The sequence below is a fragment of the Takifugu flavidus genome, chromosome 21, assembly GCF_003711565.1.
Source record: "Takifugu flavidus isolate HTHZ2018 chromosome 21, ASM371156v2, whole genome shotgun sequence".
Lineage (NCBI taxonomy): Eukaryota > Metazoa > Chordata > Actinopteri > Tetraodontiformes > Tetraodontidae > Takifugu > Takifugu flavidus.
Genome location: NC_079540.1, coordinates 8046081 through 8062940, shown reverse-complemented (window position 1 = coordinate 8062940; position 16860 = coordinate 8046081). Strand labels below are relative to the sequence as shown.

At 52.3% G+C, this 16860-nt stretch overlaps 2 protein-coding genes across 6 annotated transcripts; one reads left to right on the top strand and one right to left on the bottom strand.

Moving 5' to 3' along the window:
• Nucleotides 1-31: 31 nt before the first annotated feature.
• LOC130518102 (small conductance calcium-activated potassium channel protein 1-like) lies at nt 32-4654 on the bottom strand. 3 transcript variants are annotated; one of them, XM_057020447.1, is made up of 9 exons: nt 3727-4654; nt 3164-3259; nt 2648-2947; nt 1796-1917; nt 1579-1720; nt 1387-1497; nt 1038-1159; nt 619-688; nt 32-521 (listed from the first exon to the last, which is right to left on the bottom strand). In XM_057020447.1, the coding sequence occupies exons 1-9, from the start codon at nt 4630-4632 to the stop codon at nt 288-290; spliced, it is 2103 nt and encodes a 700-aa protein (XP_056876427.1). In that variant the 5' UTR covers nt 4633-4654; the 3' UTR covers nt 32-287. The 3 variants fall into 3 exon arrangements, with proteins under 3 accessions (XP_056876427.1, XP_056876426.1, XP_056876428.1); XM_057020446.1 differs by having other exon boundaries at nt 610-688; nt 3727-4653; XM_057020448.1 differs by lacking the exon at nt 3164-3259 and having other exon boundaries at nt 610-688; nt 3727-4647.
• A 3875-nt stretch (nt 4655-8529) lies between these two features.
• On the top strand, nt 8530-16793 carry chrna11 (cholinergic receptor, nicotinic, alpha 11). 3 transcript variants are annotated; one of them, XM_057020451.1, is made up of 10 exons: nt 8530-9465; nt 10162-10301; nt 10574-10618; nt 10738-10847; nt 10918-10997; nt 12465-12632; nt 12713-12907; nt 14126-14212; nt 14299-14408; nt 15830-16793. In XM_057020451.1, the coding sequence occupies exons 2-10, from the start codon at nt 10224-10226 to the stop codon at nt 16562-16564; spliced, it is 1608 nt and encodes a 535-aa protein (XP_056876431.1). In that variant the 5' UTR covers nt 8530-9465; nt 10162-10223; the 3' UTR covers nt 16565-16793. The 3 variants fall into 3 exon arrangements, with proteins under 3 accessions (XP_056876431.1, XP_056876432.1, XP_056876433.1); XM_057020452.1 differs by having other exon boundaries at nt 8910-8914; XM_057020453.1 differs by lacking the exons at nt 8530-9465; nt 10162-10301 and having other exon boundaries at nt 10597-10618; nt 10923-10997.
• The last annotated feature ends 67 nt before the right edge of the window (nt 16794-16860 follow it).

Sequence of the window (16860 nt, the reverse complement as noted above, 5' to 3'; positions counted from 1 at the left end):
TGCATTAAAGAGCTCAGTTTGGTGAACACCAGACGTTTAACAGACGAGTTTTATTACAAAGTACATTAATTCACTATTGCTCACGTTTGCAATATCCACATGACTTTATCCAACAAAATGAGAAGGGTTTAGACACAAAGCTAACAGTAATATTATAAAGCTGTACAGGGTTGTTCTTTAAGTCGCTAACGCTAAGCTGGGAAACAAACCTTGGGACTAAGCTAGATGACAACACAGCTCTACCTATTTAATAATTTCCATGTTTGAAGCGCGACTCTGGGGACCTTCTATTGATCCTCCCTCACTTTGTCCCACTGGGTGTCCGTCTTCACCTCCCTCTCCCTGAGGAGGTGGCGGATGGAGGAGTTCTGGGTGGAGAGCGTGCTGGACAGGAGCGGCATGAGGCTCCTGAAGCCCTCCCTCAGCTCCTCCACGTTCTTCTCCAGCGCGTAGATGTGCGTGTCCAGGTCCGCCCTGCAGCTCTGCACCTCTGATAGCACGTCATACACCAGGTTGTGCATCTGCGAGGAACACGCACGCAGAAGAAACATTAGATGCGACTAAATCAGGTTTCACGCGTCGCACGCTAAACATGATGCGTTCACTTGCCTCTCTCACCTTGCAGAAATCCACAAGTGAGTTGCTCTGATCTGCAAACGTCCTCTTCTCCATCTTCATGCGCCGCAGCCTGGGGACACACGTTTCTGCTTTCAAAAAGTTGCTAAACGATATTAATTTAAAAAGATTAAAAAGTTAACGTCTGTCCGTTTAGTGCAGGACGTTACTGCGCTCGGCCGCTAGGGGGCACCGTCGCTCACATAATTCTCAACACCTACCAAAATCTCTGCATGTAGCCAGAAATAATATTGGTATTAATGACAACTAAATCTAAATGTTATGATTGTGTTTATGATGATATCACAAATGTGGAGTGTGTTTATAATCATCACATCAGGCGTTACTATTGTAGCCAAGGAAACAAAGCTGAAATTCCCTGTTTCCTTTGCGATTGTGACGTGATCAGGGTCAGATTTTACTGGTGGATGGCCAGAAGCAGCTTCCGCTGGTGCGTTCGGACTCTGGTGGAGTCTCTTGACAGCTTAGTGTGTTTGTAGATCAGCCAGGTCTCTCTCAGCACATTTGCTGCGGCGATCTTGAGCTAAAGACATAATTGTACACACATGCATGTTGTGGTGAAGAAATCCCCCCCAAAAATGTGTTTAACATCATTCAGAGCATCGACAAGAATCCACACCCTCACTATTTATCAGATTTTAAATGCGCTGAAGGGAATTCATCCCATTTCCAGTGTTTTACTGGTCGGTTTATCTTGAATTCTATTGTATTTATTACAAAAACAAAAGCGTTAAGGAGAGTATAAAATACCCTCTTGGAGATGTGGGAGTCCATCATGAAGTTGTGAACGTGCTTCTCTGCTCGGGTCAGCTCCAGCTTCCTGGCGACCACCGCCACCACCAGAACGGTGCAGCCGGCTCCCTGTGAGGGTCACGCAGGGAAATCGGAGGGGTCAGAATTTGTATCTGATCGCGGGGGGAAAAAAGCTCATAAATTTCCCACCATGATCCCAGTGAGGAGGCAGATGCTGCGGCCGCAGTAGGTGTGAGGCACCACATCTCCGTAACCAATAGACAGGAAGGTAACAGAGACCATCCACAGGGCCTCCATGTAGTTGCTGCTGAGGTCTCTGTAGTTGTGATGCCTGTTGGATTAAACGCAACTTTCCAGAAGTCCAATAAAGACGGTTCTAGATGCGCGTGGCTTTACGGCCCCGTACCTCTCACACACGTGTAAACCCCAGGCCGCCACGACCCAGAGAGAGACGCTGAAGATCATCAGCACCGTCCCTGGGTAGGTGGTCATCAGCGTTTTCCCCACAAATCGAGTGTTGAAGTGTATCTGGGGAACACAGGCGACACACTGACGTCACGACTTCCCGCATACGCAGCCAGATGATTGAGGGCAACACTTTACCAATTGGGATTATATAATAGAGAGGAGGCGGGGGATAGGAAAACGTGTTCTCAATCTAGCCCGACACACGGACAGCGGGTATTGCAGAGAGGGCACAAAGGTCGTTTTCGTCACTCTTGAATAGCGTTTGTAAGAGCCGAGGGATTAGCCGGGTGGATTTCGACGGTGGAGAGCAAAGCAGACGAACAGGGGAGAGCCGGCGAGGAGCATGTGACGCCACGAGAGTGAAACTGTTGGAGTCTCAAGATTGAGACCGCTACAGACCTCTGGGCCCACCTGGATGTGACAGAAACAGATGTGCGCGTAAGACGGTGTTAGAGGAAACCCAGTCCAAACCACTGTGGGAAGATGGATCTTGGTATCTAAATCCCACGTCCAGGAGGGCCGGCGGTCCTGGCGCCGCCGCTCCTGACGTCATTGGCTGATGACATCACCTGCGAGTGTGTCGGTCTGACTGTAACTTGACCAAAAGGCACTTTACAGTTACACAGAAGCAAGTCGAGCACCAAGCAGCCAAAGTTATTGGACCGTTTGGACAGGCGGCAGCGTGGAGACGGTGAAGAAGCTGCGGACAGAACCGACCCGAAGGTGCCGAGCAGACACGGAGCGGCGTTAAAGTGCTGAGCGTCCCGGCCGCAGACACACGCGCCCCTACCTTGTTGAGCGCCCCGATGCTGCGGGACGCGGTGTCCGTGAAGAGGCGGCTGTGCAGCATCATGGCCCGACCCAGCAGGTAGAACCTGAGGAACATGGGCAGGGCCAGGATGATCTCCAGCTCCGTCTCTGACAGCGACAGGCGAGGCGGCGCGCGCAGGAGCGACTGCTCGAAGTACGAAACCAGGCCCACCGGATAGGGGTGAATGGCCACGGCCGCCAGTTCCAGGGCCACCAGAGCCACCCGGTCGGTTGTCATGGCGATGCGCCAGTCTTCAGCGCCGATGTCGTGAACGTAGAGCTGGTGGAGATGCGGGGACAGAGCGGTGATTTTTACATTCAGATCAGGTGAAAACAGAAAATAAACAGGTGTGTGTGTGTGTGTGTGTGTGTGTGTGGGGGGGGGGGGTGGCCTATGGGATGTAATGAAGTGTGTGACATCATTTCTGCTGTGTGTGGGGGACCTTCAGGGGGTCTGGGACCATCATGAACTCAGAAACATGAGCAGAAGTGGTACCTGCACCTCACAGCAGTGATACGCTACGATGAGGCCAAGCAGGGTGACGGTGGACAGGCTGATGACAGCCTTGATGGCCAGAGAGTAGATGGAGCTCTGCAGGACAGACAGACAGACAGGCAGACAGACAGACAGACAGGCAGGCAGACAGGCAGGCAGGCAGGCAGGCAGGCAGGCAGGCAGGCAGGCAGGCAGGCAGACAGGCAGGCAGGCAGACAGACAGGCAGGCAGGCAGGCAGACAGACAGGCAGGCAGACAGACAGACAGACAGACAGGCAGGCAGGCAGACAGACAGACAGACAGACAGACAGACAGACAGACAGACAGACAGACAGGCAGACAGACAGACAGACAGACAGACAGACAGAGAGACAGACAGACAGACAGACAGACAGACAGACAGACAGGACAGGGCCGTCAGATGCATCGTTTCTTTATAACCCGTTTGCATGACATCATCGACACCATCTTATCGACCTGTTCTATTTCAGGTGAGGTCGTTCTCCACAACGTTATTTCTACACCCCGACGCGGTGGACGGGGCCTCCATTTTTCTGCCTGACCTTGCTGTAGACGCTCCAGGACAGCTCCGTCTCCAGCACCATCATCACCACCCCGAAGATCGCCACCGCCAGGGCGCAGTCGTTCAGCCGCTGCCTCCGTAGGAACAGAGCCCTCCTGTGGAGCAGCCGCCAGCCGATGCTGTGGCTCCTCCAGTACGTCTCGTCCTTGTCCCCCGCCTTGCCCTTGGGGCGCGGCGGGGGACGGGGACAGTGGGCGGAGCTCTGCCCAGCTCCCGGTAACAGGCCCCTGGCCTCAGACGGGCCCTGTTGACAGTGAGACGTGTGGTCGTGGGGCCGCAGGTCGTCGTCCTTGCTGGTGATGATGATCTCCGGGAGACTGTGGTGTTCCTGCATCTCCATGGAAACGTGACCGGACAGGCGCTGCGACCCGCAGGCGCTCTTGAAGGGTGACGCTCTGGGGGACGCGGGGACGTCAGCTCTCTCCCGGAGTCTGTGTGTCCCCGTGTTTTTGGCTCTGCCCCTGTGGTTGTTCTCCACGTGTGGTGACCTTTGCTCCCTCCCCCCTGACTTCTTCTCGCCCTTCTTCTCTTTGACTTTGTCTCCTTTTCTTTTGCACCGAGGCGACGGCTTGACGTACAGGTGGCCGTTGTATAGCGGCGTGGAGGCCATGGCCTGGGTCCTGTCCAGCCACAGCGTCTGATCGGCCGGCGCTGGGAGGTTTTGGTGGATCCCACAGTGTGGCGTGCAGGACTGGGTCGGGGGCGCCGTCCTGGCAGGAAGGAGGGGCTGTTGGTCTTCCAGTCCGTCCCCATCGGCCACCGACACGCTCATCGAGGGAGACGGCTCCATGGTCAGGAGGTTAGAATGCGGCGGGTCGCCGGATCTCTTTTTCCAGATCCTGGAAGTGGTCAATGTTGGATCAGCTCTGAATATTTCAGATTTCATTTAACGCAACAGAAATCTTTTCTCTCTCACCTGTTCAGCGGTCTGACAGTGGCTGTTCAACGGCTTCGGGCTCACAACCCCCCCCCAAAACTGCAGCAGCAGGGATCTCCGGTGTGATCAGATCAGACCAGCGGGTCCGAAAACGTTCTCACTTTCCAGCGGTCCATTAGAAGCCTCAGCATCTGGGTGCTCCTCCCATAGACTCACGCAAAGGTTACAGAGTCGTCCTGCAAATGACGGCGGTGCCATTTCCGCGGCGTTCTCCTACATTTGTTCCACCGTTGGCTGAGGTCCGGGCGGCGCCGGGACCATCAGGGTCTCTCCTCAGAGCTGCAGGGGCTTAATGACCACAAAGACTTTAAATTGCAGATGTTGCAGGGAGCAAAGACATATAATGAGTCATCTGTCGGAGTTTTTTCAGCCGGGATTGGCAGAACCCCCCCCCCCGCATGTGTGTGTGTCTGTGAGTGTGTGTGTGTGAGTTTGAGTGTGTGTGTGAGTGTGTGTTTGGGGACATGTGAGGCCTGTCAAAAAAGAAAGTGTATTAAATCCTGCACAACACCAAAGGTGAACATTTAATTGTACACATTTAGGTGAGTTCTAACTGTTTTAAATTCTGTGTGTGTGTTTATACATATATATATGTGAGTGTGTGTGTGTGTGTATGTATATAAATTAATCTTATCTTCTAAAGGGAAAAGTAGTCCTCAATATCAATGGGCGCAGATTAACTGGAGATTAATCAAGAGAAACAGAGCGCTGATGCTTATGAGATTATGAAATATCAATGATGTGGCCGTTAACCTAACGGGCCGGAGCATTAAGCATTAAAGTCATGACAATGACATTCAGCATCGTTTATTAATCCTCCTAACAGATGGGCAGAGAAGAGAACCCCCTCCAAATGGAGGGATCTAAAGAGCAGAGGGGGTCACATGCATCCGGACAGCAGGATAAAGGAAGGAGTTCTCTAATCCCGAGACAACGTGTAGTTCAAGTTATCGGGAGGGGGGGGGGGGGGCAGGAGGGTTGGGGAGGGGCAGCAGGGTTGGGGAGGGGCAGCAGGGTCCGAGCATGGCTGACCCTCTTGTTGAGATGAGGAACGGAGCTCCTGCTGCAGCGTCCATCGTCTTTCATAACAGGAACGAGGATGCGCAGCATCTGTGAGGGTTCTAATTAATGCGCTTCCAGCCAAGAGCCTGTAAATCCTGACTGCTGCTCGCTAAATATGTTAATTTGTCATCCGGCGTGGCTGCTAGCCAGCGCGTCTTCAATTACTTTCTGCTGCCGCGACAGCGAAATTAAAGGGGATGTTTGGAGTCCGCCGATTGCTGCAACAACCTGCTTCACGTTTAGCTTTAATTCAGTTTAGCCTTTTGTCTTAATCTGATCTGTTTGGGATCATTTGGTCAATGGGAAAAACCTCATTTTGCTTTTTATGTTGTCCCCTTGTGCTAAAGCTATAAAAGAATTCCAAATCCAGTGGAAACGTGACACTGAGGAGTGTGAACACGAATTTAAGCTGTTCAGGGCCATTATCTTGTTTGGAGAGGAGCCTTTGGCCCAGTCTGTGGTCCTGAGTGCTCGAAATCAGGCTCCGTTCAGCGGGAGTGCTGCCGTCACCATTAACCTCCTGGGGCTTCTACCCCCCCCCCATCTGCACCCAGGATCTCTGGAGCTGAGCCTGGGTGACCACGCTCCTGGGAAGAGTCCTGATTGTTCAAAATGTCTTCCACTTTGGAAACATGGAGGTCTCGGTGCCCATTATTAGTCCAAACAGACTAAAGAGGAAATGTATGGCTGGGACTCAAACCAAGAACCTTCGTGCGGCCTCATCATCTCCAAGACATCCACCGATAACTTGGGGTGTTTTAGCCTTGTAGCTACATGTAGCACAACTGGCCCTGACGTTCAGTAATGGGCTAATTTGTCTCTTCTTTTCTTCTTCGGTCTCGACTCCTCTCACAAACAGACTTTGCCAGATAGCAGATGCAGACCGCCGCTTTTGTCGATAACAAACCCACTAAGTGTCTGTGACAAGTCAGCACAAGAGCCAGCCTGATCCACTCAGCAGAGTAATTAAAAGCGAACAGCACAGCAGGCCCGGCAGCTGCATTGTTAGCAGGGATGATGTACGATGGCGGTGGCTACCACCGCTGCTGTCACAGTCGCAGGCAGCACAACTATCAGACTGTCAGCATCACCTGTTATCCACACCTGGCGTGTATTTATTTTCTTCCCCTAAATATCAGCATCCTGTAGCTTGGTTTCGCCCCATGATCACCCACCTCTGTGTTGTGATCTGATTAGAATGCTCCTTTCAGCACCGGCTCGAACACGCCCTCACTCTGCTCTGTGTGCTGATGCTCCAGGTAGCCACCAGATGGCGCCAACGCACCGGTGACTCCAATTTGGCTTTTTTAATTTATTTTTAGTTTTATTTTTTTAAATGAAGCGTAATGAATTTTGCTGTTGGCTTTTGGCCTCTTTTCGCACAGTGTCTCTGTGCATCACACTCTGACATTTGGTTTTCATTTGGTTTTCATATTCCCATGACGCTTCTCATGACTTGTCCTTGCTGCCTGTGTCACATCGGTCCGCTTTAACCCCAAAGAGTGAGCCATCCTTCTTTTTCTGACTCAGAGGGTCACTCTCAATCCTCGCGTGCAGCCGAGCATGAATGTGTGTCTGGGGAATGCTCTGGACGCCTGACAGGAGAGGGGTAATTCCAAAGGGCAGCTGCAGTAATAGGGTAATCTATTATACAGTCTAACTCTTCCCCCAGCTTCCTGCTGCATCTGTCCCTGCATCAGCACTTTGTGAGGCTAAATGAGGAGCAGAGTTTAATGATGTGTGTGGCTCTCACCCTCAGTCCGGCCCTGTTGAGTGGAGCAGGAACCTGGGAAGGTTCGTCATTCCATGGGATGGAATCGGGAAGAGAAGCAGATATTTAGAATTTAGTCCAAATCAACGAGACAGGAATACACCAGTCCACACACACACACACACACACACACAAGGCATGTTATTTGGTCCGTGGGAGGAAACTGGAGAAATCCCACACAGGTACAGACAGAATTTGCTTCAATCCAAAATGTGTCAAAATAATGTAATAAAACCCGAACCTACTTTAGAACTAACGATAATCTGCAATTATGGCAGATTTCTGCTTATGAGCTGTTTTTGTATCAAGACACAGATTAGAAAAAAATCCAATTAAGCACAAATCCAGGCTCAAATGGAGATAATTCCACATGCTCGCACATATTCAGGATTCTGTCCCAGTAAATAAAAATGGTGTGCATCATCATCATCATCATCATCATCATCATCATCATCATCATCATCATCATCATCACCATCATCACCACCATCACCCTCATCACCACATCATCATCATCATCATCACCATCACCACCATCACCATCATCACCACCATCATCACCACCATCATCATCACCATCATCATCATCATCATCATCCTCATCCTCATCATCACCATCATCACATCACCACCATCACATCACCATCATCACCATCATCACCATCATCACCACATCATCATCATCATCATCACCACCATCATCATCACCACATCATCACCATCATCTCATCATCATCATCATCACCACCATCACCATCATCACCACCACCATCATCATCATCACCACCATCACATCATCATCACCATCATCACCATCACATCATCATCACCACCACCATCATCATCATCACCACCACCATCATCACCACCACCATCATCATCATCATCATCACCACCACCACCATCATCATCATCACCACCACCATCATCATCATCATCATCTTCATCATCATCATCTTCAGCAGCAGCAGCTTCCTTCAAGTCTCTTCCTTTCCTCTTCCTCTTCCTCGTTCCCTGGCATTTTCCTGTCATGTTGTCATATTTATTCAGGGTAGAGAGAGGGAGGGCGATCAAAATAGAGAGAGAGGATGCTCACAGCCATCATCTCCTCCTCCTCTCTCCACTCACACGCTCACACTTCTCTCTACACTGGATGCAGATCAGGGAATTTCCAGCAGATTCCTGAGCCTGTCTTCCCCTCTCCTCTCCTCTCCTCTCCTTTTCCTCTCCTTCTCCTCTCCTCTCCTCCCTCCCCCCTCCAACCGCCACCTCCAGCTCCTCCTCCTCGGTCACCCGCGGCTTCTCTCCCGTCGTGCCTCCCGATTCCTCCCGCTCCTCACCACCAGGATGTGGCAGTCGCCGGCTCTGCTCTTCTCCGGACTCGCCGCTTGATCCACGGTCAGTCTCTCTGCTCGCCTGCCCGTCTCCCGTTCTCGGGGAGGACCTCAAAGTGGGTTAAATAGCAGCGCAGGAATAGAAGTCGGTGCTTCATCTTCCCCAAAAACCCGAATTCGTATCCAGATTCAAGTCTCACCTGTTTGCGCGCTCGTCTCGATCTCCTTATTCATCCTTTATTTTTTCCCCTCCACAAACGGATTCTTATTTTTCTGGATCTTCAGTTGACCTGACGGGTTAGAAGTCGTTTGCTGCTTCGTCATCTCTCGGGCTCAACATTCGCTGCCTGTCGCGTCGTTGACATGCAACAAGCCCGTTTAGGTGTCCAGCTCAGGGGGTTCTGCACCTGCACCCGCCGGGTCACGGATCAGGACCGCCTGTGGAGGCTCTCCTCCACCGCTGGGCAGGACGAGCTCGCTGTGGCCGATTGGGCTCCAGAAACTTTCTGATGCCATTTTTAGGAGTTTGCTGACACGGTAAAAGGTGTCAGAGGACCAGACCGGTTCCACTGAGGGAGACGTTGGCCCCAGAAACTGGAATCGAAGGTTTCTTCCGTACGTGAGACTCCAGCTCGGCTTGAATAATTGAAGAGGATGCTGCACGGCTGTTAGGACGCGTCCCCGAGACAGAAGCAGCATTTACATTTTAAACTGTGCCGCTGTTTGCTCTCCGAATGCGTCGCCAGGGCCAGTGAAGCCCAAGGCTGCGTCCCTCAGCCGAACGGTGCTGCTGGGGCAGCTCAGACCGACCCGCTCACGCCTTCATTAGATTGAGCCTTGATAAGAGTTCCTGCGGTTTAAAGTGTCTTTTGTTCACCAAACTCTCCTTCGGAGCCTCGGTCCAGTCGATCGATCGCCTCATTCATAATAGAATTACAGTAAAATAGAATAATGGAATCATGGAATCTGACCGATCTCTAATGTGATGAATTCAATACCAGCTCAGGCTTTTATTTCTGGCAGTTTTTGTCATTAAACCTCCACTTTTTTCCATCTTTAGTTTTGCTTCTGTGCAGTTTAAGACGACATCGCTCTCTCCTGCTGCCCACCTTTCCATTCCATTGTTTTCCCGCCCATCCCGCAGCTTTTACTTGTTTTCTTGTCTCCATTTGACTTTAAAGGACGTTTAGAGTTAATCTGTGGTGGCGTGGCTCAAGGTGATGTAATCTGCGTCGTGTCGGGGTTTATTAGGCCGGCCTTGCGTTACAGGGAGGGCGGTTTGTCAGATTTATGCTCTCATATTCTTCATAGTGTCGCTGCAAGGCCCTCACCAGAGGACCCTGCTGAAGAACCTCCTGAAGGACTACAACCGGATGGAGCGGCCGGTGGCCAACGACTCGCAGCCCCTGACCGTCGTGTTCACGCTCAGCTTGATCCAGATCATGGACGTGGTCAGTTTCACAGTCCGCAGCTCTTCTCGCCAGCACGCTTCCTTGGTTTGATCCCCTCCAGGATCCCTGGAGGTCTCTGACCGGCGTGAAGCAGCAAAGCCCGACGCGTCCGCGCCGCGGCGCCGCTGCAGAGACGAAATCAGCCGTCCGTAAACCAAATTCCCACTTCTGGCTCCGCTCCAACACAACACAGCGGCATTTATTTATCAGGGTGGACGGAGAAATAAAAAACAACCGCAGCTTTTTCAAGGGTGTTTTCCAATGTTTTGCAGGATGAGAAGAACCAGATCCTCACCACCAACATTTGGCTGCGGATGGTGAGAACTCCGAGTCTCCTTGTGGTTATTTGCTGTTTACCGTGTAAATAAAGGCTTTGAGCTGCATTGGGAGTAAACGAGGCCCAGGTAAACATGAAGAAGGTGTGTGTGTGTCTCAGAGCTGGTTCGACCACTACCTCCAGTGGAACCAGAGCGAGCATCCCGGGGTGAAGAACCTCCGTTTCACCACGGACCAGATCTGGACTCCGGACATCCTGCTCTACAACAGGTAAGAACAGGCGAGGACGCCCCCGCGGCGCCTTTCCCCTCGCCACCTCACGTTGTGCCTCCTTCCTCAGTGCAGATGACGACTTTGACTCCACCTTCAAGACCAACGTCCTGGTGAACTCCAGCGGCTACGCCGAGTACCAGCCCCCAGGTGAGCACCCGCCCCCGCTCCTGTTCCCCCTGTTCCCGCGGTGGGGGCCGCAGCATCTCATCCTGCAAACTCTCCTGTGTTTTTAAACTCGCCCTCAATAATTCATGAGTATAAAACTCCATCCCTGGTTATTTGCCTGTTACGCCGCTGCATGTGAGGAACTCCTATAAATAGAAAATGCAGGAGTCCGTTTCCTGTGGAGAAACAGACGCGTAGCGGCCTGTGACAGTAACGGCCCCCCTGGGGCCCCACGAGGCTTCCCATTCTCTCAGATTACAACGGGCTCAGTATAAATCCCTGGATTCCAGGTGGGGTGGAGCCACAGCAAAGTGCTCGGAAAGCCACACTATCATTTCCACTCAGCCGCTGTATATTAATGGGCTGCTGCTGAAGGTAAACACGGTTCCTTAATACTGCGATTTGGACCAGAGCCAATTAGAGACTGAGTACAAAGATAGCGGAGGAGGGGAGGGGGGAGGGGGGAGGGGGGAGCGGGGGAGACGCCCGAGTAAATGGCGAAATGGATGATTCCCAACATGCTGGATTCATATTTAATGGCCCCGCACAAGCCGAGTGGAAAACCTGGTGTGTCTTTCTTTTCCCTCTGTGAACAAAAAGGGAAAAGCTGCTGGTGGATGCTGCAAAAAACCCAATTATGGGACTTTAGCTGCAGGTGGAACCTGGAAATTACGGAAGCAGGTCGTGCTCCGCCAAAACATCAAAACGGCTGGATCGTCCTTTGATCTGGTTTGAATGTGCTTTGGTTCGGTTCACTTCTCCATCCTCACACCCGCCTACTGAACTAGGCCACCAAGCTAAACGCCACCTCCCCAGCGAGCAACAGCCCGACGCCTTGATCGGCCAACGTCTGCGAGCACTCAGGAGGGGGCTCGGAGTCGGCCGTCCTTGTAGCCGGGATGCAGGTTCTGTTACGCCTATGAAGTCTAAAGGTGATCATATCAGAGCCCTCGCTGTCAATAATTTGATTTCCCAGCTCCGGCTACTCGTTAATTCCACGTCATTTGCATGATTCGCATGCAGACGGCTTCATAACAAGCATCTTTGGAGCACCGAGACTTAATTAACAACTCGGCTTTGTGGGCTCTTGAACATCTCGACAGGCTGATTGGGTTTATGTGTGTAATTAGTTGAAGGGTCGGGGTTTGCTCGCGACCCCTGCAGGCGCCGTCTGACGCCGTACTTACATTTGCAGGACACCGGCGTGTTTATTCGGCGTCGTGATCAGGCCAGAGCGCGTGAGCTCGTTCTGCCCAGCAAAGCCAGGGCGCATTTGTGGACACAGCTTTTTTCCTCCAGCCCGGTTCTGTTCTGGTCTCTGTGGACATGCACGTCGTTCATTTACATGCTGGTGGTGCCGCAGCTTTAGAGAACAAACGCACGTTGGTTGGGTTTGGAGGAAATGCCCGGACCCCTGCGAAGCCGCTCATCCTTTCATCTCCCGATCAGGAATCTTCATGAGCACCTGCAACGTGGACGTCCGCTGGTTCCCCTTCGACATCCAGAGGTGTGAGCTGAAGTTCGGCTCTTGGACCTACGACGGCTGGTTGCTGGACCTCCAGATGAACGAGGCCGACATCTCGGGCTACATGGCCAACGGGGAATGGGACCTAATCGGTGAATATAAGTGATGTTTTGCCTTAACGAGAATCTGCCAGAGCCTAAAAGCCCATTCCTCTCTGTCTCCACCCCCCCAGGGGTTCCTGGGACCAGGAACGAGGTCTTTTACGACTGCTGTAAGGAGCCTTACCCGGCCGTTACGTTCGTGGTGGCGATTCGCCGGCGGACGCTCTACTACGCCCTGAATCTTCTCATCCCCTGCGTGCTGCTGTCGTCGATGACTCTGCTCATCTTCGTCCTGCCGGCGGACTCGGGGGAGAAAATCTCGCTGGGTGAGGCGACGTTTTCAATGTCTCTATCACACGACTGATGGGAGCATTTAAGTTCTGTTTGGGATCGTCATCCGCGTCACATAACGAGTAAATATTATGCATGATGCCGTTTTCCTGGCGATCCGTCATGAGCGTCGTTGAGTCTGGTGCAGCCCGTCGGCGTGGCTGCCGAGGGTTCCCTCCAGCTGGTAGTTAGCATTCGTTTCATTCGATCGGTCGGAATCGGTGATGTCCTGACAGGTGCAAGGGTCAAAGGTCTTTGTTAACGTTAAAAGTTCATCAAGAAATTAGCAGCAGCGACGAGAACCTGTCGGCTCGCTGTCGCCCCCTTTCTGTGCGGCAGAGTACTGCTTCCAGACACGTTACACACGCACATTGAATCCATTGAAAACAGTAAATATCAGCCAGACTATAGAAGATCTGAGGGTAAAAGAAAAGTGTCCAGTCTGTGAGGGATGGTACGACCTGAGGCCAGCCGACAGAAAATACACTTATTCAGCAGTTTGGACTGTAAAAAATGTAAAAAATGATTGGAATCCTGTTGAAAATACTGCTTGAACAGTAGAACAACACAAACTAAGCCAGTGCAGCAATGCATGGTGAGGAGAGTGACATCATTAGATGGAAACATCTGCAGTGTGGAGGCAACACAGGCAGAGCAAAATGAACATTTTCTTAAAAAAGGAAACGAGGGCGGGAACGCGAGCGGGTTGAAATGCAGATGACAGCGAGAGTGGGACGGGGAATTCAGACGTATCGGATGAGGACGAGTCGGGAAGCCGCACGAAAGGCGGAGAGACGGAGCACATCTGTGTCTGTCACCCACGTTTCGTCAGATTTGTCTGATGGCCAAATATCTTTTAATCTGAGGAAGGAAAGCAGCGACGGCGCCGTCGCAGCGTCTCAAGCTCGGCGCCGACTGCACGAGGCAGCATTTCTCTAACGGGGGGGAAAAAAAGCCAAGTCTCAGAAACACGGCCAATTAACCTATTGATGTAATTAAAGCCGGGGGATTGATTAGGGGGAGAGAGCTTGCTCAGTGCCTTCCAGGAAAACACTCTGTCACTTAATGTGATGGAAGAGACTTGGGGACAGAGTGGCTTTAGTCAGACGGTCCTGCCTCAGAACTTATGCCAGCGAGGCGACTCAGCACAAGTGGGACGAGGCGTTTCCAAAGGCGGGACGGACGTTGACGCCTCTCCCCTCTCTGGCCCGCAGGTATCACCGTCCTGCTGTCCTTGACCGTCTTCATGCTGCTGGTGGCAGAGATCATGCCGGCCACCTCCGACTCCGTCCCTCTCATCGGTGCGAAGCCCAATCATCAGATTATAATATATAAGTGCAGCTACAGTGTGTAAATGGTGGAATGTGACAGCGTGTCTCTCTCCCAGGTCAGTACTTTGCCAGCATAATGATCATCGTGGGGATGTCAGTGGTCGCCACCGTGGTGGTTCTGCAGTACCACCATCACGATCCGAACGGGGGAAACATGCCCAAATGGGTGAGCCTGTAGATCGCAGCTGTGTGCTGATGCATTGGCCTTCACTAAGCTCTGTTTGAGCAGCGGCGCTCCGCCCTGCTCTCATCCATCTGCTCTGCTACCTGGGCCACACTCTGCCAGCTGCCTCCTCTCAAATAAAAAGAAAGTCTCCGACCTTCTCGGCTGTGAATCACGCAGAGGCGTCAGTCTGCCTCGCAGTGCTTTTCCAAAGATTCCGCAGATGTGGGCGGATTTGATTTAACACTTTTAGGTGCCTCGCCTTCTGTTTGGCGCTGTCAGAAAAATGCAAATCCTCCTGTTTTTGAAAATGTCTCTTAAATTGAAATAAGTGATAAATCTGCACTCGGATGGGAAAAGTATCCGGGAAAAAAAGAAACTCTTCCCGGCATTGGAACAAAGTTCACGCATAAATGGAGCAGTTGGCGCATCGATGCGTGGAAAGGTTGCTCGGCTGATGGATGGCCTCTTCGGACGCTCTGATGGCCAATTAACACGCTAACTAATGCGACCCAGATCGGTGCGAGCAGCCATCTGATCGTGGCAGCCTGGACACCGACAGCATCGACGACATCGGCGGCAGCCTCAACCTGCCCGCTAAACACCCTCGCTGCGCCATCTGGACACAAAGGTTCTGATTGGACTCCCGGTACCCATCAGGACTCACAGTGGTTCCAGTATGTTAGTCCAGGGGACACGTGGTCTTCCTCCAGAGGACAGATTCTCTTTAGAGCACAGAAGACTGGGAAAAATACCAGGAAAATGTATCGGAATTTCAAGGATTGGGACAGAATTACACGTTAGCTGATAGTATTTAAGAATCAATCACTCATAATTCTAAACTATCACTACACTGGCTAAAAGATCACAAATATCGCCTGGTTATGAGAACTTAACCCACTCCTCTGGATTTAATCATGATGTGCAGATCAGAGTCACCTGTGGGAGGATGTTCTCCTCATATTTCTCCTGGTTTGTTCACTTTATAAAACCATAGCCAATGTAGCAGGGCGCTAACGGCAGCGGAAAGTCAAATGATTGCTTAGCTTCAGCCACAGGGGGGGAAGCTTTAAGAGCTCCTGTTAGTAGAAGCCCACTCGGGCCTTTGCAGCCCTGTAATAACACCAAAGAGCGTCAATGATGAGAGGAAGTCAAGAAGTGCACATAATGGAGGGTTTATTCTTCAGCAATTGCAGCTCCTCTCTGGAGCGTGACAGCGAGCGCTACCTAATGGCACGCGGCGTCACCCACACGCGGCAGGTGCCGCTGGCTCACACATCTTTATTATACACACATTTAGATGCGTTTCGGCATGAAATATCACCGTGTTGCTGGCGTCAGAGTAAATTCCTGCTGCTTCAGCTGTCGTGTCTCCGCCCTTATTATGGGTAACCACCTCCATTCCACCACCTTTCCCGTTTCAGGTTCAGCTGGTCCTGCTGCAGTGGGTCGCCTGGTTCTTGCGCATGAAGCGGCCCGGAGAGAAAGACAGCCCGGAGCGGCCCCCCTGCGCCCCCCACCTGCGTCGCTGCTCCTCGGGCTCCCAGAGCGGCAGCATCCCCAACCCTCCGGATCACGCCCTGCACCCGCTGCACCCTCAGGGCCTGGCCCCTCTCCAGCCGGGGGGCCTGCACGCGGGGCAGCCCCACGTCCACGCCCAGTCCAGCGCCAACAACAACGGGAACCTGGTTTACCTGGGCTTCCAGAGCGTGGAGGACTCCGCGGGGCTCCCGGAGCCCATCCAGAGGAACAATATCTCCACCGGTCCTCCAAGAGTAGCGGGAAGCCCACCTCCGCATCTGCCGTCTCAGTTCTGCAGCTCCCCACCACCTCCTGCCTCTAATATGGACACGGGCTGCCCCAGCACGGTCTCCAGCGGAGGGGGCTTCGGCGGGGGGGGCGGAGGTCTGGGAGGGTGCTCGGCTTCGGCGGTGGGAGACCCCCAGCTGCACGCCATCCTGGAGGAGGTGCGCTTCGTGGCGGATCGATTCCGGGAGCAGGACGAGGTCAGCGGCGCGGCCGACCAGTGGAAGTTTGCGGGCGCGGTGATCGACCGCCTGTGTCTGGTGGCGTTCAGCGTTTTCAACATCATCTGCACCATCTCCATCCTCATGTCCGCTCCCAACTTTGTGGAGGCCATCTCCAAAGACTTCGTTTGAGGGGAGGGGAACCGAAGGAAAGCCAGAGGAGCAGGAGGGGGAGGACCAAAGAGGGAGGGGCCCCAAATCCCCAAAACAACGTTTTATAACACGTTTTATAACCCAAATCCAAAACATGGGGGCAGGATGAGACGCAGCGGAGGAAAAGACGGGTTTTACACACAAATATGAAAAAAGATACAATTTAAAAAAATAAAAGAGGAGAGAGAAAGAACAAGAGGTTAAATGATTCAGATATTGGCTGTTTTATTCCCCGTAGCGGCGAAGACGACCCTTTACTATGGATAAAGTAAAGG